Genomic DNA, 27,232 nt, shown 5'->3' on the forward strand with positions numbered 1-27,232 from the left:
ACCTGTTGCGCGTCCACTTACCGGAAGAATCTTACCTATATACGGTATAGGCTATACCGTACGTTTTACCCCTACCCTTCGTTACTAGAACATGTTACTATACCATGTTTTATAACATTCAGTATCCATATTATGTAACACATGTTGTACCTATAACATGTTGTGTTACATAGTCTGTACGCAGCTTAAGACATTATTGCTCTGGGGTCATATGACTCCTCATCACAATGGACCATGATGGCCAACAGCATTCACGTTAGTGTAGAGGGCATGAGTGTCTATGATCGGCCATCGTCGGCTACGACCGTGCACAGTCGTCGTCGTGTCGGTGAGTACATCACAGGAATGACGGCCCATGGCGTCCACACAATGTTGTTCTCGGAAAGCTAAAGATCGCATCCAGTGGTGTGCTTTGGGAAAGGCCTACGTCCAGCAGTGGACTACTATAGGCTGATGATTATGATGATGATGATGATAATAATCTGTATAGAAAGTAGGTGACATTCCCATAGGAGAATATGCGTGTCCATTATGGGGTCGATCTGCCCACGCCAAACTGGTGGATACTGCACTTAATGAAACGTGCCGAATTATAACTGGTTGTTTAAAACCGACTCCGGTACAGCTGCTTTATCCACAGGCTGGCATAGCGCCCCCGGACGTCCGCAGGAATGTGGCAAGTTCCGCAGAAAGGGCCTAAATGGACGACACACGATGCATGGCTTCATCCCTGCGCCGCAAAGGCTACCAAGTCGACGCAGCTTTATGAAATGTATTGATCCACTGAACACTGGCCAAGCGCAAGCGAGGTGTGCTCTCTGGCGTCAAAAAGTGTCCCTTCCAACCCCATATGTGCAGCTGTCCGAGAACCTCCCACCTGGACATAACTTGCCTTGGGAGACCTGGAAGTCTTTAAACCGACTTCGAACACAGGTCGGTCGTAGTAAGGACAATATGGCTAGGTGGGGATTCACGGATGCACAAAATCTGAACTGCTTGTGTGAAGCGCCACAAACTATGGTGCACCTTACTTCATGCCCCGCGTGTCCCTACACCTGTACGCGGGAAGAGCTCATGACCGCTACCAGCGGTGCAGTATCAGTGGCCCAGTTCTGGGCATGTATTATTTAGCGACTTTGTTGGTTTGTCGTCGACACGATAAGAAGAAGAAGCAACTTTTAAGATCATAGAAGTACCTATACCAAAAGAAACATGCATTTGGAATCCTAAAATTAAGCATCATAGAGATAAAACAAGGGTAAGAGTATAGCCGGTGATTGCCGCGATCGTTTCGATATCCATCTTCGAGACGTGTTATTTCACAGTAGACAGTCAAGCAAATGTCACGACAGTGTGGACGGTTGCCCGATCATGGCGGCGATGATAGACTATCATTTGATGAACATCATGGCCCATTGTGAAGAGGAGCCATTAAATGTTTGTGGTTACTCACTTGCGGCCGCCGCTCCCCTCGGAGAGTATGAAACCATGGTATAGGCAGGTTTTAACTATGACACTAGGAAAAACAATAATTTAGGAGTACTTAATACCTAATTATATAGCAAGTGGGTTCTGAATAAAATCCCAATGACGCACGAACAACGACTATCTTAGTTAATCAAAGTGATACAACACCCGAAACGAGACTATTATTCAATGCAGTATTTTTTATTAATATTTTTGAGCAAAAGCAAGAAACGCGAGTCGCTATCCATGTAGGTAGTAGGGCATGCAATACCGGAACTATTTTCAATACCGGTATTGAGTTCCGGTATTACAACTCAAAACCGGGATCCCGGTATTAATACCGGTATTAGATTTCCTTGTAATAAATGGCATATATTGTGATTAAAGGTCATATAGGTCAAAATGACGACCGAATGGCGTAGTGGTTAGTGACCCTGACTACTGAGCCGATGGTCCCGGGTTCGATTCCCGGCCGGGGCAGATATTTGTTTAAACACAGATATTTGTTCTCGGGTCTTGGATGTGCCCGTAAAATGGCAATAGGCCCGCCCCCTATTACATTGGGACTAACATACACTCTGGCGAAAAGTGGGTGCAGCAATGCACCTCTGCCTACCCCGCAAGGGAGTACATTAGTACAAGGCGTGAGTGCGTGTTTTTTTTTTTTTTTTTTTTTATAGGTCAAAATAAAACGAGGAAAAGCAATGAAATTCAGTATTTTGTAATAGATTTTAACGAGAATTGAGTATTAGAGTTTAAATTTTACAATAAATTATTATTTTTACATCAAGTGTCCGTTTACGCATGGACAACAGTAGATATCAAACGGCCGAAAACTGCATCAAACGGTTGGAAGCAAGTGCGCTTTCACAGTACATAGGAATACTATATCTTAATCGCTTTATTATAGCCTAAAAAAGTCCGATTCCGGTATTACTTCAATACCGGTATTAACTTTCAATACCGGTATTGAAAAAAGCGTGAATTTTGTCCCTGATACCGGTATTACGAATACCGGTATTACGGTATTGCATGCCCTAGTAGGTAGGTACTTTTTTACCAAAATCGACGACGCACGAATCGCGTAGGTAGTTATGTACACAGAAGTACACAGCGCCGGCAGCCGCCGCTAACGTTTCAGTTTGCGATCACGTTTTCGAACATATCGTCAACTGTCACTATCAAAAATGTAAGGTGATTTGTGAATTTGGCGCTGTTGTTTTCCATATGTTTGTGTAGTATCGTACCTACAACGCTAGCGAATTGCCACGTTAGCCTGTGATAGTCCCTCAGCTAACGAAAAAAGCGATACCTACCTACCGTAATATGAGTAAATGAAGTAGGCTGCGTACCTGGGGCTGCGTTGTGTCCCCGCGCGCCGCCGCCGCCGCCGCGCCCTCCGCCGCCGCCGCTTTTACAACGTAAGCATACGCTTGGAGGTGTTTTCGCTTTAAATGAGCTTTCAAATTTGTAGTAGTAGATTTGTAGCTCAAAATTTCACCACAAGTGTTACATTGAGCTTTCCTGTCGCCATAATCCAGCTTTCGATAGAACTCCCACACAGGACTAGCATTCGATCGAGACATTTTATCGCGTTTTCTGATAAAATCTGGGAATTTGGTCCAATCAAATCTGCATTTATTACCTATATGTATATTATTATTAAGTAAATCAAATGCAAATTAAAATGTTAAATCGTTGATTCATCTGATATCAACGAACAACATTTTATTTTTATTTATTTACTATAAGTAACTAGGTGCCTTGTTCTGTTCCGCTTAATGGCCACCGTCCACCACCTTCTCTTCCAACATCTTCTTTTCATAATTCCTTTTTCACCCGTATTAAGTACTTAAATGATTACCTATAAGTAAAAATATTGCCGCAGCCGCGATCATTTCGATATCCATCTTCGAGACGTGTTATTTTGACAGTAGACGGTCAAGCAAATGAGCGTTCCCGACAGTGTGCAGCGTGGCCCGTCGCCATCATGGCCCATTGTGAAGAGGAACCAAGCCATGAGACTACAACAAACACAGTAGCCGAATACAAATCACTAGGTATATGCTATATACTTAGCATAGAATAATAACACTGCAGTGACAAAAATCACTTGTTTCGATGACTACGAAACGTTTCTTGTAGGTAACTGAACTACCGGCCCGTTTTAAAGTTCCAGAAAAGGTTACCTTCTGGATAGATCTCTGTACGGTGTAGGCGAAATTTAATAAAAACAGGTTTTTAATATGTCAAGACAAAACACCTAATGACCCTAGGTACCTCTTATCAGAGCAGAATTATCAGTGGCACAGACACTCACTCAGTAAACGTAAAGAAAGCGGTATGGATGTGGAGTAACGAGAGAAAAGAAGGCATGAGATGAGCACACCTTGAAGAGGCCCGAAATGGAAATAACGGCTTAAATTGTATACGAAATGCTATGCTTAATAAAATCAGCTCAATGCTTAAACGCTTAAAATGCTTTTTAACGATACCACACGATACTGCGATGCGTTGAAATTCACGTTTAAAAAGTTAAATGTTATTTGTTATTAAGTTCTCAGGTTAATTATAAACGAAAGTAGGTGAGGCGAGCCTATTGCTATTTTACGGGCACATCCAAGACCCGAGAACAAATATCTGTGTTTAAACAAATATCTGCTCCAGCCGGGAATCGAACCCGGGACCTTCAGCTCTGTAGTCAGGGTCACTAACCACTACGATACTTGGATGTGCTCGTAAAACGGCAATAGGCTCGCCCTCTATTACATTGGGAGTATTGGGACTAACATAAACACTGGCGAAAAGTAGGTGCAGCAACAATGCACCTCTGCCTACCCCGCAAGGGAGTACATTAGTACAAGGTGTGAATGTTTATAAATTTATGCGAAAGGTGGCTGGTTATGATTGGATGCGGAAAGCTAAAGATTGCATCCAGTGGTGTGCTTTGGGAAAGGCCTACGTCCAGCAGTGGACTACTATAGGCTGATGATGATTATTCGATATCGGATGTCTTTTTCGTTAATTAAAACAAGACTAACTTACTTCCAAGTCACCACCAGCAGCATTTGTACTTCGTGTTATAAAATCTTTATGTACACTTCTATGCTTCAATTTTAAATGTTGTTTCAAATTGGTAATTGTTGTCTTAAAAGATAATTTTTTTTTACAATAATTGCACTCCGCAATCTTTGATCCCTCATTTCTACTAAAATAGTTCCACAACGGAGCAGAACGGTTTCTGAACATAATTACACAATTTAATTTGTTCAGCACTTAAAATTTAATTGAGTACTTAAGTATCTGCAAGATTTAAATAACATATAAATATTAACAATTTTATTTTGGGATACTGAAATTCCCGCGCAAATCAAACCGCAACCGTCAGTAACTAGCCATAACGCAGCAAAATAGCTCAAAACGATTTTAAATTATAAAACTCGTTCGCGTTAATTTGTATAATGTGAAACAATCAATTATGGCTGAATGCCTACCCTTCGTCAAATCTAGGCACGTTGCTGGACAGAACTACTTTGACAGTGGCCATCAGCCTGAGACTAGGGCTTCAAACCACATCGCTGCCGCTGTGGGGAACATGCTGACCGCCGCGGTCACCACGGCTTATCGTGCGGCCGCAGTGCCGGGCGTATAGCGCGCCATGCCGCACTCAACGACACCATCCGCCGGGCCCTTGCCAGTGCAAACGTTCCCGCTACCTTAGAGCCAAGCGGGATCATGCGGGACGACGGCAAGAGACCCGACGGCATGAGTCTGGTGCCATGGAAGAGGGGCCGGCTGCTGGTGTGGGACGCAACATGCGTGGACACACTAGCACCGTCCCATCTTCCATCTACCTCCAGAGAGGCTGGCGCTGCGGCCGGGCGGGCGGAGATGATGAAAGGCCGCAAATATGCATCCCTAGGAGAGGGGTACATGTTTGTGCCTTTCGGAGTCGAAACCCTAGGGCCGTGGGGACCGGAGGCACGTCAGCTTTTTAAAGACATCAGCAGCAGACTAATAGAAGTCTCAAGGGACCCTAGGGCTGGCTCTTACCTCGCACAAAGGCTAAGCATCGCTATACAACGGGGTAACGCGGCCAGCGTCTTGGGTACCCTACCCGACAGTGGCAGCGATCTGGCCAGCATTTTCTTTTTAGTTTAATTTTAATTTTATATTAGTTAGGCATTAATAATTATACTTTAATCCTTACCAAATATGTATATTATAATCAATTATTTGTTTTAAATACGTTATAATGTCAATGTCTAAACCTACAACGTATTTTTCAATCTATTTGACTACTTATTTAATTCAATTTAAGAATTAATAGAATAGAATACCTACCTATAGGTATATCAAATTTTATTACAATTATTTGTCCATTTTCATAATATTACTCTACCACCATTCCAAAGCCTCAGTCACTGAGGAGAAGAAACGGTGAAACACCTCTGAGCATCTTTGCAACTTTCTAGTACCTAGGTACAATTTATCTTATTTCTATTACAATTTCAATTAAGTACCTATATTTCAATAGCCTTAGCTGAGGTGGATAAGACCACGCGTTTTTATCATCCTAAGATCAAGCAACGTTTTTATCATTTCATGTTCGTGAATTATGACTACACTGCACACAAGCTGTTGAAGGTGATAGGTAGGTACATCGCTTTAGTTTGTTACTGAAATAAATGGTAGATGGCAGATGTCTGGACCGAAACCGAAACTAAAACTAAACTATGGCGTTGAAAACTACAAATCAAATCAATAATCGATGAATTTGCAAAGAGCTACCAGCTTTAAACGAAAAAAAAGGCTATTTCTCAGGAACGCGCTATCCTGCTATTTTTAAAAAGCTTTGTTTATAGCTAACTAATCGTTTAAACGACCACTTAACACTTTAGTGGACACGACGTGTATAGACGTCCTCAAGGTAACAACACGATGTGACGGACGTGTATACACGTCGAAATTAGAGCTCTTGTTTTTATATTTTAAGCTCTATTTACTCACTTGTAAGATTCATCACTATATTAGTTTACTATTAAGTGTCACATTACAAGGATTTTGTTAATCATATGTCATATTACAACGAAATTATTGAATGTCAATGTGTAAGTGTCGGCACGCCAACACGGCCGCCTCCAAATGCGCACGACGTGTAGTGACGTCGTTTTTGTTCCCATCAGTCAGCAGGTGTCACAACACAGAGAACCACCAAACAACATTTTTTTTTTACAAGATGGCAGATAACTATGTATACTAACATGCACAGAAACAATTAGCATATCTGTCTAAACATGTTTTCACTGAAGATGCAAATGCACGAGACTTCAATAACAGCTTTTTGCAACTATAATCGTAGAAATTAAGACATATCATCAGATTACGATGCTCCATTGCTTGCTAAGAGACAATGAAATGATATTTTCGAATCCTTGGCTTTATGTAAGCAATTATTGTGAGATAAAACGTGATTATGAAAATATCTCCTATATGTAAAATAGGTACCAATTTCAACGTTTATCTAAGACGTCGCTGTCACATCACAACGGTGTCAATCCTATACGATGTGACAAGACGTTATAACACGTCGTTTTTATTTGTATGGGGAAAAAAAGTGTCACATCACGAGGACCAGGCCTGACTGAAGTGTCCACCAAAGTGTTAAAAACAAACTCTCTGCTATCTACCTACACGTGTACTACGTGCAATGATTTCAATAAATTTCAATAAAAATACGCAGTAATATATGGAGGGTCGGTAGACTAAAGTACATAAGTCATAATTCATTTTCACTTTAGTTTTTACAGGAACAACAAAAAACATAATAAAAATCAATGTATTTGGAATTTAATAATTTATTTATTACACTTTCATTGTTAAACATGAAATACATTAGATGAACATAAAAAACTATAAAAAATAAGTCAAAAGCGGACTTTGAGTGACTTATGTGATACGTATTATTTACTAACTACACCTTAGATATGACTTAAGTGATTAGGCCTAGTGAAGTGTTGCTTTTATTTCAGATAATAATATTAATCATACACTCACAGAAGAGATGTGTGTGTGTATGATTAATAATTATCTAATTATTGAACTCTTCTTCACTACTGAAAACATCTGGGAGTGTGTTCCGAGCTGTTTCAGAAGAAGGCAAATTATTGTAAAACTAAGAAATATCATCTTTTTCTCTTTGAATATAGGTTTGTTGGACATCAATGGTATAGCATCGGGCACTATCTTCTCTTCAGATTCATAGTCTGGAAATCACTATTTCGGTCTAAGGTATTCTTGAACAAAATAATCATCATCAGCCTATAGCAGTCCACTGCTGGACGTAGGCCTCTCCCAAAGCACGCCAGTCGATGCGAAGTCGTCACCCCATCTAGCCGGTAGACGTCCCACACTACGTTTGCCTTTTCGCGGCCTCCAGTCCAGAACACGTTTACCCCATCAGTCATCGGTTCTTCGACAGATGCGACCAGCCCACTGCCACCTAAGCTTACTAACACGGTGTGCTAAGTCGGTGACTTTAGTTCTCTGTCGGATTACTTACGTTCCGGATGCAATCTTTCAGAGAGACTCCAAGCATCTCTCTCTCTCTCGCATTAGCTCTTTCCATTGCTCGCTGAGTGACCTTCAGTTTGTGAACCAGTTCCACTGTTAGTGTCCACGTTTCAGCCCCATAGGTCATAACCGGTAGGACACACTTATCAAAGACGTTTTCGTCTTGAGACTTTGTGGTATGGGCGACGAGAAGACGAAGTTTGCCAAATGCTGCCCAGCCCAACTGTATTCTTCTATTGACCTCTGATTGGAAGTTGTTTCTACCCAGCTGCATATTGTTGAACAACTTCTAGGGTCATGCCATCAACGGTTATTGGACACGGTAAAACGTGGTTATTATACATAACCTTAGTTTTATCCAGGTTCATCTCGAGGCCAACCTGGCGTGAAGCTTTGAATAGGCTGTTCAGCATTTGTTGAAGTTCCTGCAGATACGGCTATAATGACGATGTCGTCGGCAAATCGAAGGTGCAAGATGTTTTTGCCGTTGATGTTTATGCCTAGTCCATATGAACGATTAAACGTACTGTTTAAAATAGAATCAAAGTTAAGACTGAAGCAAAATAACACTTATATCCCACAGGATTGTAATAAAAAATATCGTGTAGGTACCTAACCACTTGTAGACCACCCGTAGTTGACTGCTGTTCAACAAAATTCTTTGAAGATATATTTTTTATTTAGTGGGTAGTAAGACACTTGAGAAACGGTGTTAAAATTATTAGGTACCTTATAACATAAGTCGTTCCTTATCGGCACAACGCGACTGTGGAGTGTTTGTTCCTTTTCACATAAGTTCACTTATGTTGTTTAGCCTGATTACAAATTGGTAGCTTTCAAAATGTTCATAAGGAACAATTTGAGACTTAGCTACTTATAATAATGATTTGACATGTGTGTTTTAGTCCAGCTATGAGTCGAGCCAAAATAATGCCCCTGGCGATTAACAAAAAATATAGGAAAAAATGACTTATGTGCTTTAGTCTGCGGGCCCTTCATATATGTCAATGACTACGTGACACTCACTGAACCGCTCGCGGAAACCGAAACAACTAGTCGGAATTAGAAATTATTATCACAGTCAGTACACCGTCAAGCCAATAAACGATTAAACGTCCACGATAGTGTGGAGAGTGGCCCGATCATGGCGGCTACGATTGACTGAATCACTACGTTATAGCACATAACACTAGGTATCGCAACACTAAAACACTTGTTTCGACGACGACGAAAGGTTTCTTGTTTACCGTCCCGTTTAAAAGTTTCAGAAAAGGTAACCCTCTGGTTAGATCTCTGTACGCGAAAACAAATAATATAAATGGGAGATACCTATATTACCTATATTAAAACACCTAATGATAATGACCCTACCTCTTATCGTAGCAGAATTATCAGTCAAACAGGCACTCACTCAGTAAACGTAAAGAAGGCGGTATGAATGGGGCCGGGATGAGTTCGGGGGCCCATGAGCGTAGAGAATCACCTTGACGAGGCCCCCGGGCGGCGGGGACCCGGCCGGGGGGCAGTGCCGGTCGAAGTGGGGCTTGTGCTTGTTGCGCAGGTGGTTCCTCATGGCCGAGGTGCCGGCGCGGCCGCGCTGCCCCCCGCGCGAGATGCTCGCGCCGCACAGCGCGCACGCCGCGTGCCCCGACTCGTCCTCGCATGAGAAGTACTGCCAGATCCACGCGCGCCTCCCCATGCCCACCACCAGCCTCTGCGCACCTATCTACACGCACTGAACCGCTCGCAGAGCCGAAACCGAAACGACTAGTCGGAATCCGAAATAGAAATGTTACCGAGCCGCCGCGCCGCCGCCGGATAATCAAGACCGAATATGCAAACGGATATTGCAGTAGCCGGGTTAAAAAGATAGTATTTTAAGTAAGTATTAAACGTATATAAGTATGATTACAGAATATGCACCAAAACACAAACGAAGAGAGAGTTAAATCGCGAGGCAGAATTATTTGTGCGGAAAACGCAGAACCACAACAACACGCGCCGTAAAACTGAACCAAAACTGAACTGAGACGAAACGAAACGAAACGATGCAAGATGGCCGCCCGGCTGGTTCGGATCGGAGCGGAGTCCACGCGGGGGGCGGGGAGGGGGGGGGGGGGACGCGTCGTGTCGGTGTGCAAGGGAGATAGTGTGTGTGTTTGTGTGATATAACAGCTGTCTGTTTTAGCAGGCTACCTATCTTCATAGACCGCTATAATTGTTCATAATTAAAACTAAATATTATTTTTAATTTACTTACATTGCATAGGTACTTAATAATATTATGTAAGATTAATAAATAGTGTCATAGATGGTGTCAGCTACCACCACCGAAATAAGCAGCGGCATCGTCGCTCGCCTGTCAAACATCTGTCAGATCCATACAAGTTACGTCAGATTTTACTAGCAAGCGACGCTGCTTAAATATTGTTAAGTAATTGATAGCGTTAAGTCCACCCTTTGTACTTTTATTTGTAATATTTGTACAATAAAGAGTTAAATAATAATAATAATAATAACGCGGCAGGGCAGCTTGTGGCGAGCTGTTGGGCATTAGCGACCCCACCCACCCGATGCCAGGGAGAACCCCTGTTTCTCATCTCTGGCTTGCCTTTATTGGTCGTCCAGAGTGAACACTGACGAGGAACAGGATCTCCCACCTCTTGCTTGCCTTCATTGGCTGGCTTGAGTGGTGTACCGCTAGAGCAGAAATGCTCGGAGGAAGGATGTATATCCAGTAAGTGCTTGTAGGGGTCTTGACCGGCATCCGCGATTGCTCTGAGAGCCTTGGTATACCTCTCCACCCTCAGCACCTCACGCCATGTTGCCCCCTTGTTGCTACGTCACTGTTATGTGCTAGCGACTGTTTTGGGGGGCCCATTCAATGTGTGTGCGAGTCACCCCCTGCCTTTTTATCCGTGTGTGAAACATAGGTCAGGCAGGGGCCATAGTCCTTCCATAGTCCCAGTTACCCAGTCCATTTAGCACCCCCTTCCATAACCCTGTATTAGTTTTCTCCATATCCTACAATAGTCCTGCACTAACCGGGGATTTTCCTTGGGTTTACTTCTATAGTCTGCACAGGGAAAATCGTCGGTTGGTGTCACATTTCATATAGATTAATGTTGTCAAACGGGCCTCTACATGTTGGCTTCGGCCCCATGCACGCCTTCCAAATGCCCGGGACCCCATGGTCCCGAGACGGTAACGACACAACATAATAATAATAATAATAATGTTTGGTGGTGGTGAGTTGGTGACCCCACAGGAATGCACTAAGTATTATGTAGGTATTTTGATAAAGTTAACTAACTAGTTCTCTTACGCAAGCTGAAGTAGCACTGGAAAGTCATATCTGCCGATGAACCGATAACCGTCGTCGTCGACCGTAGGTATGACGACAAAATCATCAGTAAGGATAAAGTTTGCCGTCCTTCATGCTCATAATTATATTATTATTGGTTGTACCTTTTTTGGCCTAAGATTTATTTGCTTAATCTCTTATTGCATACTTGCATAGTAACGTTTGGTCAAAGTCTCGTTTCGCCGAAAATCGTATGGCATAAGTCCCGTTTAGTAAAAACTTATTTCACATAATCTTGTTTAGCCTAAAAATGGTATGGCCAAATCTTGAATAGCCTAATAATGCATAGGTTATACAAAGTAATAATATTCGTTTGGCTTTGACGGAGCGTCTCCCTACATAGCGCAAACATTACATTGTATTGTTTCCGTTATGTGATGTGTTGATGACCATGTGCACCTAACACGCTCCTCCTCGCTTTGCTCGTCGTCGCACCTATTTATTTATTTTATTTTATTTTTGTAGGAAAACTTAACTATATAACAAGAATACATTAATTAAGACTAAGTATAAAATACGTTTAACAAGTTTCCACCTATATGATAAAGAAATAAGCATAGGCAAAGGCAAAAATGGAGGCTATCTTTAGGTTTCGATCCCATGGGGTTTAATGGCTTTTGTAATAATTATACCTAAATGATTTTCGAGATGTAGGAGAAAAATAACTCAATTTGTACATTTAATACATACTTGATATACGAGTATTATATTTTAACAATATTAGGAGAAACAAGATTATATACCTGTACGAACATAAATTTGAGAAAACGAGACTTAGGGCCAGTTTTTTGATCCCTAGTTATCTCAACCATTGGTCAAAAATGGCTACCATTGGTTAAAAACCAACGAAATTCGTATGCAGATGTCATGCTTGACACGTGATTTGACTAATGGTTAAAGTTGACCACGGATCAAAAAACTGGGCCTTAGGCGTTTCAAGATTGTGCCTAAAGAGTTTTAGACGAAACGAGCCTTATGCCACTTAAGTCTTGGCAAAGTGATGATTCGACCAAAAAAGTTTAGACAATACGAGTTATGCGAAACAAGTTTTGGGAAATAAAGATTAGGCGAGATGAGGGGAACCCATTATTATTACGTACCTAAGTAACCGATATAATTAAAGAAAGGTAATTCAGAATAACCCTATAAAGTACTATAAACATACAAGATAAATAATTTTGCTTAAATGTAATTTTCGTTTAAAATAATAAATAATAATGTGATTTTACTTACTATGGTTTTTCTCCTTATAGAAACCGGCTTCACAAACGAATCATATTCATCAAACCATTTTGCTTTTGGCTTATAAACGCTCCCCCCAGCCCCAGATCTCGTAGATTTCTCGATTTTGTCAAGTTCCAAGTAGTACGTATTTCGAATACTTTTTATTTTTGATTTAACTTCATCAATAGTCAGTTCTTCTATATTCATTCCTACACGAAGTTGTTCTAATGCCGAAGCGCGCATTTCTTTATTTTTGTATGCCTCACAACGCTTATCCCACAAGCATTCGTGCTCTCTATAAAGTTGTACAAATTTTAAAGTATCCTCTTCGTTGAATTTTCTCGGCATTTTGTCGCAGAAATTCCAAACAAACAAAGAAACTGCCAATGACTGGCGACCGACACTCCGCGAGCGGAAGTCACTGGCTAGAAAAATAGACGGGCGCTCTATTCTCGCCAGCGTTGGCACGTTGGCAGCCAGCGCTGGCTTGGCTTGAAAAACTGTTTACACGAGGCAAATACCAAGCCAGCGCTTTATTGGCAGCCAGTGTTGGCTTCGTGTAAACTATGCTTTAGTCACTATGGTCTATGACTAGGTAGGTACAGTCAGCTGCATAAGTAGCCACTTTTGTATTTTGTCAAAATCATAAATAAACAGCCGCTTCATTCATTGAATTCCCTCATGATATCTTATAAGTAGTTTGACTTGGCACAAAAGTGTATAGCTACTTATGCAGCTGACCGTACGTGTGGGTACGATCGCACACGGAGGCGGAGGCGGACCTGGGCGGCCTGCAGGCGGCGCGCGTCGCTGGCCAGGAACTGCTGGTACGTGGCGGGGTGCCGCGAGCGCAGGTGGCACTTGAGCGGCGTGGTGGAGCAGCCCTTGCGCGAGTACAGGTTGCCGCACAGCCGGCAGCGCGCCTTCGCGTTGTCCACGCGGTCGAAGTACGCCCACAGCGCGCTCACCGGCTTCATGATACCGATTGATGCCCGAGTAATAACAACAATAAGACCGCGTGAGCTCCGGCGCGCGAAGTTCCGCTAACTGACGCCGGCGGATGTTCTGTCTCGCCGCGCGTGCTCCGTCTCCGTCTCGCACGATGCGGAGGTACGTGCTCCGTCTCCGTCTCGCACGATGCGGAGGTACGTGCTCCGTCTCTGTCTCGCACGATGCGGAGGTAAGTGCTCCGTCTCCGCCGAGGTACGCGACGCGACACACAGAAATGGGATGCGTAAGTGAGTGAGTGCCAACGAAGTCAACGAACTATAATAACTATGCATGGAAGTAGAAAAAATTGGTCGCACTCGATAGCGATTTGCTTAGGCAGATTTAGACAGGGTCAATGTACAGTCAGTTATCGTTATCGGCGCCAGTGCCCGACTAGCCGACTTCCACTGTTTACGTCAGTACGAGTAGTCGCCATAGAGTAAGTAAGTTAGTAGTTGTCACGTTGAGCACACGTTTGTGAAGTCAGTGAGAAAAATTAATTCGCAAAACGGACCCAGATAACATGTAGGTATGCTTGCTGCAAGTTTGTTTTTTGTGTGATACGAGTATACCTATAGTTACGTCAAATTTGCTATGGGAAGTTTATTTCAAATTTGCTGTAAGCTTGTGAAAGTAAGTTTGCTATGTCAAGTTTGCTGCAAAATATTTTTTTGTGATATTTAGTTCTTACGTCAAATTAATATTATTAATTAGGGCATCGGAGTTTTAATTTATTGTCAATTCCCAATAATCACATGATCGTAATTAGGTGAATTACCTATACCCTAATACATAGGTACTACATAATTCGTAGGGATGGGCGGAAGTTCCGTACACATTCGGTTGGTTGAACCGAACTTCGGCAGGTTGAATGATGTTCATTACTGACCTTCTGGAACATGTCCTTCAGGAGCATCACTGGGGAAGTGCCCCCCTGCCTGCACACTGCGGGGCAGTGCGTGTGGGTAGACTGGGTAGGTGGAGGTGGGCAGTGGGAGTGAGAAGTTACCTTTATCTTCACAGTAGTGTTCGTAGTTGGGGGAACGCTCGGATGCGGGGAATGAACGAGATGTTTCAACTGTGCATATTCTCGATGGTGCTTCGCTCGCAGGTGGTTGTGCAGGGCAGACGTCGACGCACAACGTCCAACTCCACCACGAGATATTAGAGAATCACATAAGACACATTTCACTACACTTGGTTGGTCACTTTCTGTATAAAACGCCCAAACACTTGATTTTTTCCTTGCAATCATTTTGAAATAAGCTTACTTATGAAGATGTGAGGTGAGGGTAACGAAACTTATCACCGAATAGCCTGATAAATTCACTTAAAACAACTGGGTTTTTTGGTTGAATGTAAACAATCGCACGCTCCACGCGCCGATGACTTCGGTAGGTATTTGCTACCGAATGCGAATACCGAATAGCCGAGTCCGGACTGTGCGCACCGCGGGGCGGGCGGCGGGGGATCGCGGGGGGAGGGGTGCATTGTTCGCGAGAACGCGAGTCACACACAGACACAACTTGCCGCTCAATATCAATATCGACAAAGAGCAAAATTAAAACGAATGTTCAGCCGAAGCCGAACTTCGGTTCATAGTTCATACCACATTCAGCCCATCACTAGTAATTTGATAATTTTTTAATAACGTAATTTTAATTAAATTATACCGTGCAAAATAAATAACTTATCTATCTATCTATCAAAATTTTAATAATAATAAAAAAAACACTGGACAAGTGATTCTCAGACCAATGATCTGAGATACCTATGCATGCATAACTCTTTGAACTTTTGTAGGCGGCTCAATAAGGTTGACATTGTTAGTCTGTCCTAAAGTCCTAACTGTGTTGTGTCCCAGACCCACCACCAGCGGAGCCCGCAGGGACAGTGTCAGAGTGTCACCACGTGCTCGTCCTCCACCAACAACAATTTCAACATCACGCGAACCAGGTATAGGTTGCTGTTGCAGTTGACTCACCGTTGGAAGCGCAGCAGTCGATTCCACACTTTTACCAAAGTTTAGTAAGTTATGGTATGCTGAAATGTGTTTTTGTTTCAAATGACTCTTGAGATTCGTGGTTGTTGTTTTATATGACAGCTGCCGGCGACAATAATTACAAGTCGCTACTTTATTACCATCATTAGACTTTTCAAAAAAGTGCCATAATGGCACAACACTAGGCATTTTTATTAATTATTGTCGAACGTTCTTTAATTGCAATAACTATTTAGGTTTAGGTTCCAAAATATAGGTACACAAAATACTTTAAAACCACAAAGTAATATCAAATATCCTTTCAAAGTTTAACACACAGTAAACACAAATTGTCCTCTAGGTACATAAATGATCCTTTCAAAGTTAAATCACAACAAACAACGCGATCGCAAATTTGCACGTGAAACAAATAGCATAGCGTCAACCGTGGCCGTTGCCAAATCGCTACTGCTGAATCAGCTGAATGAGACAGCGGAGCGCACCCTATCACCCGTTGAAACATGCAGCTTCGCAGCGTCTCGCTCGCTCTCACGCGAGTCATGCGACGTTGCACCGTTGAGAGAGCGAGACGCTACAAAGCACGAATCTCGCCTCCGCGATTATCGCGCGCCACGTCTCGCGGCTTCGCAAAATAGCTACTATGCTAGCATGCTATTCTGAAGTTCATGAAGTCAGTTCATTGGCAGTAGCCAGCAGTAACCCAGAATACCTACCGATAATGCGGTCATCAACGTATGGACACGACGGAACGTGTTAGAGAGTAGGCTTCCCGGTTTTTAGCAGCGGGTTGCTCCGAATGATAATTTGATAAGTGATAGTGATGACGATGACAAACACCCGAGTCCCGACCCGGTGAAACCGCACCGAGTGTTGTCTCTGTCTAGCCAACACGAGAGACGGCCGCGGCGGCGGTGACAGTCGCTCACGGCCATGAACTTGAAACAAAACATAACGGTATAGTGACGGGCGAGCGATATACAGTTGAAATAGAAACTCACTTTGATGACGGGCATGTCGGGGGCGAGCAGCAGCAGCGCGTGCACGTCCTCGCCCCCGCAGCCCCCGCCCCCGCCGCCGCCCCCGCAGCCCCCGACCCCGCCCGGCCGGTCCTGCAGGAAGCTGAACGCGTCGTACGCGTACCACGCAGACTTGTACACGGCGTCGTCGCCTGGAACACCACTTTGTAACTGAACTTAGCTGTTCAAAGAGAACTTCAGTGACTGCCAGACATAGTGGGTCAGGAGTAGGAGGACGTTACCTAGTGTAGCTGCGGACTCGCGGCTCTTCTTCTCGCGGTGCCTCTCGCGGCGGAAGGAGCCCAGCAGCGACTCCATCTTGCGCTTCAGCTCCGCGGGCGCCATCTTCATTTCCCGCCCTATTTTGGCCCAAGTTTTCTCCCGCAGGGCTTTTTTGCAATAATTTGGATCACTTGGATTCCATAAATATCTGTATTGACTGTAGAGGTGTATTAGTTGAAGGCACTGATCCCTGTCCATTGTCAGTCGAGAAGCAGGTAAATAGTTAAAAGATTGTTTGAGATCGCGCGCGGCAACGAATTATAGCTTACGTAGTATGGAGTGGTGTACACTGCACACACTCTGAATACTGGAATAATAATAGCAACCAGAGCGCGGCAGATACGGGCCGCGGGGCGAGGCAGCGGGGCCGCGGGGCGAGGCGGCGGGGCCGCGCGAGGCAGGGGGCGGCTTGTTTCGCGCGCATGACGTAACCGCTATCGATTCAACTATAACACGACATTCCGAATACCTAGGCACGAACTAACTGTTACACTACAGCGAAGGTGCATGATTAGTTCATTTACAACGGGTAGTCTGTGGTGACGTACTTGGTTGAGGAAGCTCATGGGCTCGAAGGCAAACCAGTGGCTCCGCGCGCCGCTCGACGACACCTTCTTGCGCTCACGAATGAACTGCGAGCGCAGGCTGTGGATCTTCATCTCTACGTCCCTCCGCGTGAGGCCCATGCCCGCGGCGAGGGCCTCCCACGCCTCGTTCTTCTTCATCTTATTCCTGTAGTCGGCGCTGGCGGTGTCCCACAGCAGCTGGTACCGGCGATACAGCTGCAGCAGCTGCAGCACAGACTGGCAGTTCCACGCGTGGGGTTGCGGCGACATGTCGGGCGACTTGTTGCGGGTGCTGCGCGAGCGAGACTGGTGCGGGCGGCTCGCGCTGCCTCGCTCTCCGATACCACGGGAAATGTTTACCGGCAGACGAGCGACAACATTTGATAAACAAATGTGTAACTGAATGTCCCTAAACATGAATAGACAGCCAAAAGAAAATACCTATTTAGGTATTTTTGATCACATTCTGTTGATGGGTGCACAATACTTATCCGAATTTGTTTAACATAAACATATTCAGACATCAGCTATTTATAAGTATAAAATTTCCGCGCTTGCTGGTCGGTGAATGTCGGCCGACGGCCTCGACCGTGGACCCTGTAATTGTGGGAGCATTTTGAAGTCAAACGAGGCATATAGTCGAGCGATATAATATTTACATATACCTAATGACATGCCGAGCATGGATCGTATTGTATCCGAGATGTTAATTCATGGTCCAGTTACTGTAGGAAGTGCTAGAGAACAAGAAGTAAAGTCTCCAACAAAGTCCTCCAACGTTTAGTTTAAAAAAAACAGCGTGACATAGGTATGGTTAATAATACGGTGCAGTATCGGTTGCCCAGTTCCGGGGACGTAGGTATTGATATATTGAGCGACTTTGTTAGTTTGTCGTGTATATGTCGCAGCCGGATCGTATAATCCGCCGTATTATATTATGGCTAGCCGCATTACAAGACAGGGCCTCTTTGTAATGCGGCGGATCAACGTTTAGCCGTATTGAATATGGCTGAATGAAAATACCCCGGATTGTATTCGACATCATACGTCATTCAATATGGCTGGCCGTTATGTAATACGGCGAGAGATTAGCCGCCGCATCAAAATATTTTAGTTTCGTTTTTTTAACACTCGTGACGCTGCTTGACATAACAACAATAATGGCGTTGGATACAGATATTTGATGATGATTAAAACAAAGTAATCGTGTTAAATATGTTAGTAAACAGTGACTTCAAGAAGAATTTTCACGTGAAATTAAATAATATCTATTCCGATCAATGCGGAACAGTGAAAAACGTACAAAAGTTATAACGCACATCAAACAGCTAAAGTGACCATGGATTCTGCTGGTCGGCGGATTTCCACACAGTATTACTGGGTCAAAAAATATAATTGTGGCCGGCAAAGATTATTTGATCTTGAAGAGACTGCGACTAGGCAAACGTAGTGTGGGACGCCCTCCGGCTAGATGAAATGACGACTTACGAAAGGTGGTTGGTTATGATTGGATGTGGAAAGCTATAGATCGCATCCAGTGGTGTGCTTTGGGAGAGGCCTACGTCCAGAAGTGATGATGATGATGAAGAATAATAATTTTGAAGATCCTACAATCCGAGTGGTGCCCTTGCACAGTATTTTGATACTTTAACGGAAGTCCATATGATTGCATATTTACTCTATTATGATTACAAAATGTTTGTCAAACTACCGAAACCGCAAAATTCCTTCAGCAGTAATTTCATGGACATGGTCACCCTACAATTTAGTAGTAGTACGATGCGGCTAAACGTGGGCCGCCGTAATGAAGAACGTATCGAAATGACAATCCGGCTAAACGTTGATACGCCGTATTACAAAGCGGCCCTGTTTTGTAATGCGGCCAGCCGTAATGTAATACGGCGGATTATACGATCCGGCTGCGACATATACACTAAAAAGAGGAATAAGTGGTCTTATGGATTTCACGCCATTTTTGATTAAGTAGGTAACATTGGGTAAATAAGACGGTGCAGTATGGCGATCGCGCGTTACCACAGAATAATAACTAGTACCAGTGGTGGTGTAGTGGGATGTCTAGTGGTAGTACCTTTCAGATTCTTACAGCCGGCTCTCCTCCGGGAGGGTGTAGAAATCACACTGGTCCACAGGCGTCCTGCAAATCTCTCACCAGTGGCTCCAAGAAGCTGTTGTGCACGCAGCGGCCACACCACGGCAAACCACGTCGGCTCGTGGGCTAAACCTGGTCGAGGGGACCTGCACGCATCTGCGGACAGGCTTACGCGCGGTCACCTCCCGCGAGTGCATGAAGACTATATCGGCGACGAAGGCAATCCACGGCTGATAAGCAAAGGACATTGGCGGAGTCGGTGTATAGCAAAGGCTTGGTGGAAAGCCAAGGGCGACAGTAGAGGTTATTAGCGGCTGTCGGCCAGACACTGCATCCAAACTCTTCTCTGGTCGTAGCGGTCTCCGTTCCATCGGGTTAAGAAGAGGGAGGACGAGAGAGTGCATCTGTGACTGCGCGCCCACTTGTGCACTATAATATCATCTGCGCATCGGACTGCTCTTGGACAAGGACCCGGATTTAAAAAAGCCCTACGGCGATGAACAAAGGTAGAGAGGTTCGGTTGTGATGCACACCGGGCTTTGTCTGATGTTTGCACGTAGGCGGCTCAGAGAGAGTGGTCGCTTTTACGCTGATCAGAGGTAACAGTGTAAGCTCGGCAGCACTCTGGGCGACCAAGCAGCCCTTTTTAGGGAAGCACTGCTTGCCCTGCATGGGGACAGGACTAGAAAAGGTGTCCTAAAAATTGCTTACCTCAAACCAACAGGGAGGTAGCAACCACGGCTGCTTAAGCATCCCATCACTCGTGGTCACAAGCTCAATAATAAAAAGAATTTAAGAACCTCAAACATGACGTTTGCAGCTTGGAATGTACGGACACTGATCGATCGCGACTCCAACTTGTGCCCAGAAAGGAAAACTGCCATAGTGGCCCGTGAACTCCGTCGATACAACGTGGATATAGCTGCACTAAGCGAGACCCACCTAGAAGACGAAGGTGAATTAGTGGAACACGGTGGCGAATACACGTACTACTGGAAGGGTACACCCGCCTCTGAGCCAAGACGTTCGGGCGTTGGTTTTGCAATTAAAAACGCTATAGCTAAAGACCTAGTGGAATGCCCTGTATATGTCTCAGATCGCATAATAACACTGCGCCTTCATATGGAGAATAGCCAGTTCCTGAATTTGATTAGCATATATGCTCCAACTATGACAAACGACGAAGAGGTTAAGGATCGCTTTTATGAAGATTTGTCAGCCTTACTAATTAGCATTCGCCCGGTGGAGAAGATCCTTTTTCTAGGCGACTTTAATGCAAGAGTTGGGCGGGACTTTGAAGCTTGGCCGCGTGTTTTAGGTCGACATGGTATTGGTAATATGAACAGTAACGGCCAAATGTTACTTAGCCTCTGTGCTCAATTTGGCCTGGCTATAACCAATACCCACTATAGATTACCTGTAAAGCACAAGGTTACATGGATGCATCCGAGGTCGAAACATTGGCATTTGATAGATTATGCAATCGTAAGACAGGCTGACCTATCCCAAGTGCTCGTCACTAGAGTAATGCGAGGAGCCAACTGTTGGACGGACCACAAGCTTGTAGTCACGAAAACCAGATTGCAACTTCGCCCTCCCATCAGATCCAACAGACCTAAACCTACGCGTCTAGATATAGGAAAACTGGCTAGCTTGGAAACTCAAAAGGACTATCGTCAAGCTTTAAATAGCGCAACCTCGACACTGGACGCAAACGGTGATCTTCAGGCGATATGGGATCTCCTTTGTTCGCAAATAATCGACTCGGCCAAACACACGTTAGGGAAACTAACCAGAGTTAACGAAGACTGGTTCGACGAGAACGATCAGATACTGACCGAAGCGATTGCAAAGCACCGTGCTCTCCTTCGGCGTCAAGGTCGAGGACGACAGTTACTGGACGAGATAAAGAAGAGCAGTGTGGCCCTCCGAACTCTCACTCGGGAATTAAAAGATCAGTGGTGGAAAAATAAAGCCGAGTACATCAACTGGCTTTCAAAGTCAAACTGTCTAGGACTGTTTTACGCTGAAATAAGGAAGTTAATCGGCAGTGTGCCCCGTGTTAATGTGCCACTCGTATCCAAAGATGGCACCCAACGACTAACTTCTAAAGTAGACACCTTGAATCGTTGGGCTGAACACTTTAATCACCTTCTTAATGTAGACCGAGCAGCAGATCTACAACACATAAGGGCGCTACCAAAACTTACTGAAAAGACTGAATTGTGTGTTCCACTCACACTAGAAGAAGTAGTCACAGCGATAAGGCAGCAACCAAATGACAAGGCGACTGGAGTTGACAACATCTCAGGAGAACTCTTAAAGTATGGAGGAGAGCAGTTGTACAATACCATCTGGAAATTATTTCTGCGAATGTGGGAAGAAGAACGAGTTCCAAGCGACTTTAAAATCTCACGCATCTGCTCCTTGTATAAAAACAAGGGAGCCCGTTCTGATTGCAATTCCTACCGAGGCATATCTTTACTCTGCATCCCTGGAAAAATTTTCGCCAAAATACTTCTGAATAGACTCATTCCGGTGTCTGAAACACTACAACCAGAGAGTCAATTTGGCTTTAGACCTCAAAGAGGAACCTGCGAAGCGATCTTCAGTCTACGCCAACTACAAGAAAAGAGCAAAGAGCAAGGACAACCGCTTCATCTGTGTTTCGTAGACTTAGAGAAGGCATTCGATAGTGTCCCCCGAGAGGCTCTATGGATAATCCTGGAGAAATATGGCTGCCCGGATAAGTTTGTAAGGCTAATAAGACTTCTCCACGACAACATGACATGCTGTGTCTCAGCTAATGGCGAGCAGACAGAGTTTTTCTCAGTTACCTGTGGAGTCAAACAAGGATGTGTCCTAGCACCCACTCTGTTCGCCCTTTACTTTGCCGTGGTGGTTCGTGAAATGATTGAAGACAAATCGGAGGGCATCCACATTCGCTTTCGGACGGACGGAAAGCTATTCAATCTGGCTAGACTTAAGGCGAGCACCAAAGTCTCCTATGATGTCGTAACAGAGATCATGTATGCAGATGACCTGTGTTTTGTGGCGGATTCCCCAGGCGGTCTGCAAAAGCTGATGACAAAACTCCATGAGGCTTGCTGTAGATACGGGCTGAAAATCAGTGTCAAGAAAACCGAGGTTATGTCCTTGGATACACTACAAACGGATGGCTCTGCACTGAACATTCGCCTTGGTGAGGATACTCTAAAGCAGGTAGACAAGTTTAGATATCTGGGAAGTACCTTGACAGCTAAAGGAGATCTAGACGCTGAGCTAAACAGCAGGATCGGTGCGGCCTCTGCAGCCTTTGGAAAGCTACAGTTGAAGCTTTTTCGCTCTCACGATATCAAACGATCGACAAAAATTGCTGTTTATATGGCTATCGTGTTGCCTAACCTTTTATACTCAGCGGAAACCTGGTGCGTATATCGCAAGCACATCCGAATATTGGATAGGTTTCACCTCAAGTGCCTTCGAGACATTTTGAATATCAAATGGTCAGATCGCGTTCGCAATACAGAGGTACTGCGCAGGGCAAATGTTGGCGGCATTGAAGCCTATTTGATGAGACGACAGTTGCGTTGGTGCGGGCATGTCTCCCGTATGTCCGATGAGAGGCTGGCCAAGCGCGTGTTCTATTCGGAGCTCCGAGATGGCAAACGGAAACAAGGTGGCCAGTTTCTTCGATATAAAGACGTGTTGAAGAGGCACATGAAGAGCTGCAATATAGCTCCAGAGAACTGGGAGAAGTGCGCCGCTGAGAGGCCTGAATGGAGACGCCGGGTTCAGACAAATGTTTTCACGTTTGAAGAAAAAAGACGTAAAGATCTCGACACTAAGCGAGATCAGCTGAAGGCCCGACCACCTGCGGCTATAACATATAATTATGAGAATGGAGTTTTGAAGTGTGGTATATGCGAACGAACTTTTACCGCCAAGATTGGCTATGTTAGCCACACAAGGGCACACCAGCGAAGCCTAAATAACAAGTAGCAGTCGCCGTAGCCGCATCGGCATGGAAGACATCATCAGTACCAGGCGTTACTGACTCATATGGTATATCGCATACCGAGTACCGACACAGTATCGCTATCGATCGTGATAGCCATGTCGCTCACGTCTGAATAGAGCATAAAAGATTTCAGTAATGTCAGTTGTCACAGAATAATAACGAATGCTATAGGAGTGATATTGTCTAATTTCAACAGATATCCGGTTCAATCAACCTTAAAGTTTTATGAAAATGAAATTGCCGTATTAAAATTAATGAGGTAGGTAATGGTAATATGGATAAATAATACACAGTATCAATAAAATCAAACATATCATCATCTCTGCTGCCATCCATATTCATCAGATAATAATTTACAAGATCAAGATTATCCCCGAAAAGTTTTAAAAAATCCCTTTCAAAGAAAAACGTTGGTGCTAAGGCCGCTGAGCTCAATATGTGACTTACTTTGAACATCCCTGCGTCGGCGAGCGCGTCGTCCCCCGCGCCCCCAGCGTGTCCCCCCGCGTCTCCCGCGTCCCCCGCGCCCCCCGGGTCCGGGAACACGCACTCGCTGCCCAGGATGTTGAGGATGCGGCACTCCTCGCCCGTGAGCTGCGTGTCCAGCGACGCCCCCGCGCCCCCCACAGCCCCCGCGCCGCTCAGCAGCTTCATCTTCTCAGCAGCCTTGAACTTCGCCTTGTACTTCAAGTTGTTCCAGTACTGCGGGCCATGGACGGGTACAGTTTAGTGGATGTATGTTGTAGACATGCCCATTGCCCACCCGTATTAGTCAAATTTATTGGCTTTTGTAATCATAATGTCATGCCCCTATTCCCTAGTATTTATCGTCTCGTCTAGGAAAAAATACTTTCATTTTTATTTTATCTTTATACATTTCCAGAGTACCACCAGAGGAGCCGGTGACGTTTTCTTATATCTTATATTGTTCACCAAGTTTGAAAGGCCGGCACTCACAAGTCTCCACTCCTTGGCGGTCTTGGTGTAGCGTCCTGCGCCGGCGCGGTTGAGCCGGTCGGCGAGGCGCTCCCAGTGCTGGTGGTACGTGGCCTTGGTGAGCGGCAGCCCGTCGGCGGCGCGGCGCCGGGCCAGCGCGCCGTCCTGCTCCATGTGCGACAGCAGCAGCTCCGTCTGCTGCGCCGACAGCTTGCGCATCGCCGGCATGCTACAACACACGCACCAGATGATAGAACTAGTCTACAACCACCACCGACACATAAGCAATCAACAACTCTTATCCGACATAGCTCACCGAGTTAGTAAACTTAAGTGGCAGTGGGCTGGTCACATCTGTCGAAGAACCGATAACCGATGGGGTAAACGTGTTCTGTAGTGGAGACTGCGACTAAGCAAACGTAGTGTAGGACGCCCTCCGGCTAAATGGGGTGACGACTTGCGAAAGATGATTGGATGCGGAAAGCTATAGATCGTATCCAGTGGCGTGCTTTGGTTGAGGCCTACGTCCAGCAGTGAACTGCTATAGGCATAGATGATGATTATGAACCGTTATCGCCGTAGCATTACATCTAACATCCATAAGTTAGTTTACACAGATAAGCGATGCTACGTAAGGGGATAAAGGTTGTTGAGTGCTAATGTAAGGTATAAATATTACTGCGCTGCGGACACTAGCAGAGTCGTTAAAGAGGAGAATTGAATGCGGTTTTCAGTTTATTTTGCTTGCGTCTCGCTCGCACTCGCATCGAACGGAACCTGCGAGAGCGAGCGGAATGCCAATATCATTCACATTCCCCACTTGCCTCTTTAACGATTTTTCCTTAACACGCAGCAACACTACTCGTATCGTGATACTATCACTATTGTTATGCTGTACAATATGTTGTAATCATAAAAGGAAAGCGATAGATATACTCACATTACAGATTATCCAAATATCGGTTCACTTAGAAGCGTTATTCAGTGTGCAGTGTAGCGATGAACGCGGCGGCTGTGTCCGCGAGCGCGCCGCGACTGCGCCCCGCGCCGCGCCACGGAACGACTCCGCTATCGCGATCACTTTGCACTGACACTGGCAGGCGGGCAGCTGTCCACTCGATTGAGGATTAGAAATTACGATCACTCGAACGCGGCTCCGGGACATAGCACGCGGCGCGATCGATATTCATATAAGACAATAGAGCTCGGATGGTGCACCGTTGCTATCCATTTCAATAATGTTACTCCTTTGGTCTCACTACGCGTAAAACGCAGCCACCGCAAATACCATACAGAAAAATGCCCATTTATCCTCAATAAAGGTTATTGAATTATTTTTTCTTTACGATACAATAAAACGCATGGTAATAAATGTTGAAATTAGACAATAAGGCCCACATTACATTCAAGGTACTGGGTATTGGGAGGTAGGTTTTAAATATTGGAATTAGCATGAAGAGAGAGGGTGTAACTGTAAAACGTGTCAGTTATGGCAGTTATGGAAAAAGTGTAAGTACTTACTAAAAACTGAAAGAAGATAAGTACTGTACTACCAAACGTTTGCAAGTTACTGGCGAGATGCGGCAACGTTGGCGCGTGGGTCTGTCACTGGTTAGACTAGACGTGGGCAGGCCTGTGTCACTCCGCGCGTGGGCGGCGCAGGCGCCAGCCTGGCGCCTGCCCCATCGATGGGGCAAATCTAGTCGGCTGCCGCAAGCGGAAGACGATACACGCGCGCGCGAATTATGAATAGAAAAAAAGCAGCAAAAAAATACTGAGCCGTATTTAATTGCTTAAATACGGATCGTGATCCAAATTTAAATTTTTTTACATTACCAAAAGATGCTGACAGGTAAAACTAATCTAAGTATTTTATTGATAAGGGGGTGGGTGGGAGATCTGAAAGTGGGTGCAGCAATGCACCTCTACCTACCCCGCAAGGGAGTACATTAGTACAAGGCGTGAGTGCGTGTATTTTATTGATTTCTTCTACGTTCCTTATTTGAAATGAAATTAATCCGAACTACAAACCAAACCCTTTTTTTCTCCATGTTGAACAAAGTCTATTCCAATATTTTTTTCGTTAAATTATTAAATTTACAGACACAACTACCTTCAAAATGTATTAATGAATCGATTATAAAATGTGCACTGAGTGGGATTAGTGCTTAACGAAACTAACACGTTCTGTATCATAACATAAATTATATCCATAATATAAATTATAACAAAAAAAAACATGTTTTCACAAAATTAAATGTTTTAGGTACCTACTTAGATTCATACATATTTTATGTACTTCAAAATATCTTAACTATGAAATTGTCATTGTTTTTACTGGTTATTTCCAATAGAAAAAAAGTTTGGAATAGCTTTGTATTCTAAATTCAAATTATTTTGTTTTAATATCATGACATTCTTTTTACAAACTCAGTCCGTTGCTTAGTAAACGTTGTAGTCTGTGGTGCTGAGGCAACCCTAAGGTGGCTTCTTTTTCAATGCGTATAACCACGTATAACTGATTATGCACCGTAGTCCAGTGAAATAAGGCGCATATTCCCTCAAAAATAAATTGGTAGGTAAGTAAATAAAAACGTGTGCGGCTGGAGCGCGATCTAAATTAGATCTTATTGCTTATGGGATGGAGTCATATTTCTTTGATAGCCATTCTGTACCTGGTA

The 27,232-nt window shown here is 44.4% G+C and overlaps 2 protein-coding genes across 2 annotated transcripts in view; both read right to left on the reverse strand.

Annotated features, from left to right (window-relative positions):
• The window catches only part of LOC119691809, a 51,561-nt gene extending 25,532 nt beyond the window's left edge, over window positions 1-26,029 (reverse strand). The window contains exons 1-3 of the mRNA XM_038109992.2: window positions 25,492-26,029; window positions 24,573-24,780; window positions 24,063-24,317 (exon numbers count right to left, since the gene is read on the reverse strand). Of these exons, the coding sequence (XP_037965920.2) occupies window positions 24,063-24,317; window positions 24,573-24,779 (462 nt within the window). The 5' untranslated portion in view covers window position 24,780; window positions 25,492-26,029. The remainder of the gene's footprint in view (window positions 1-24,062; window positions 24,318-24,572; window positions 24,781-25,491) is intronic.
• Window positions 15,807-17,205, reverse strand: LOC105388152. The gene is made up of 2 exons (XM_011559012.3): window positions 16,879-17,205; window positions 15,807-16,788 (listed from the first exon to the last, which is right to left on the reverse strand). The coding sequence occupies exons 1-2, from the start codon at window positions 17,114-17,116 to the stop codon at window positions 16,397-16,399; spliced, it is 630 nt and encodes a 209-aa protein (XP_011557314.3). The 5' UTR covers window positions 17,117-17,205; the 3' UTR covers window positions 15,807-16,396.
• Window positions 26,030-27,232: the final 1,203 nt, after the last annotated feature.

This window comes from Plutella xylostella, chromosome 27, assembly GCF_932276165.1.
Source record: "Plutella xylostella chromosome 27, ilPluXylo3.1, whole genome shotgun sequence".
NCBI lineage: Eukaryota > Metazoa > Arthropoda > Insecta > Lepidoptera > Plutellidae > Plutella > Plutella xylostella.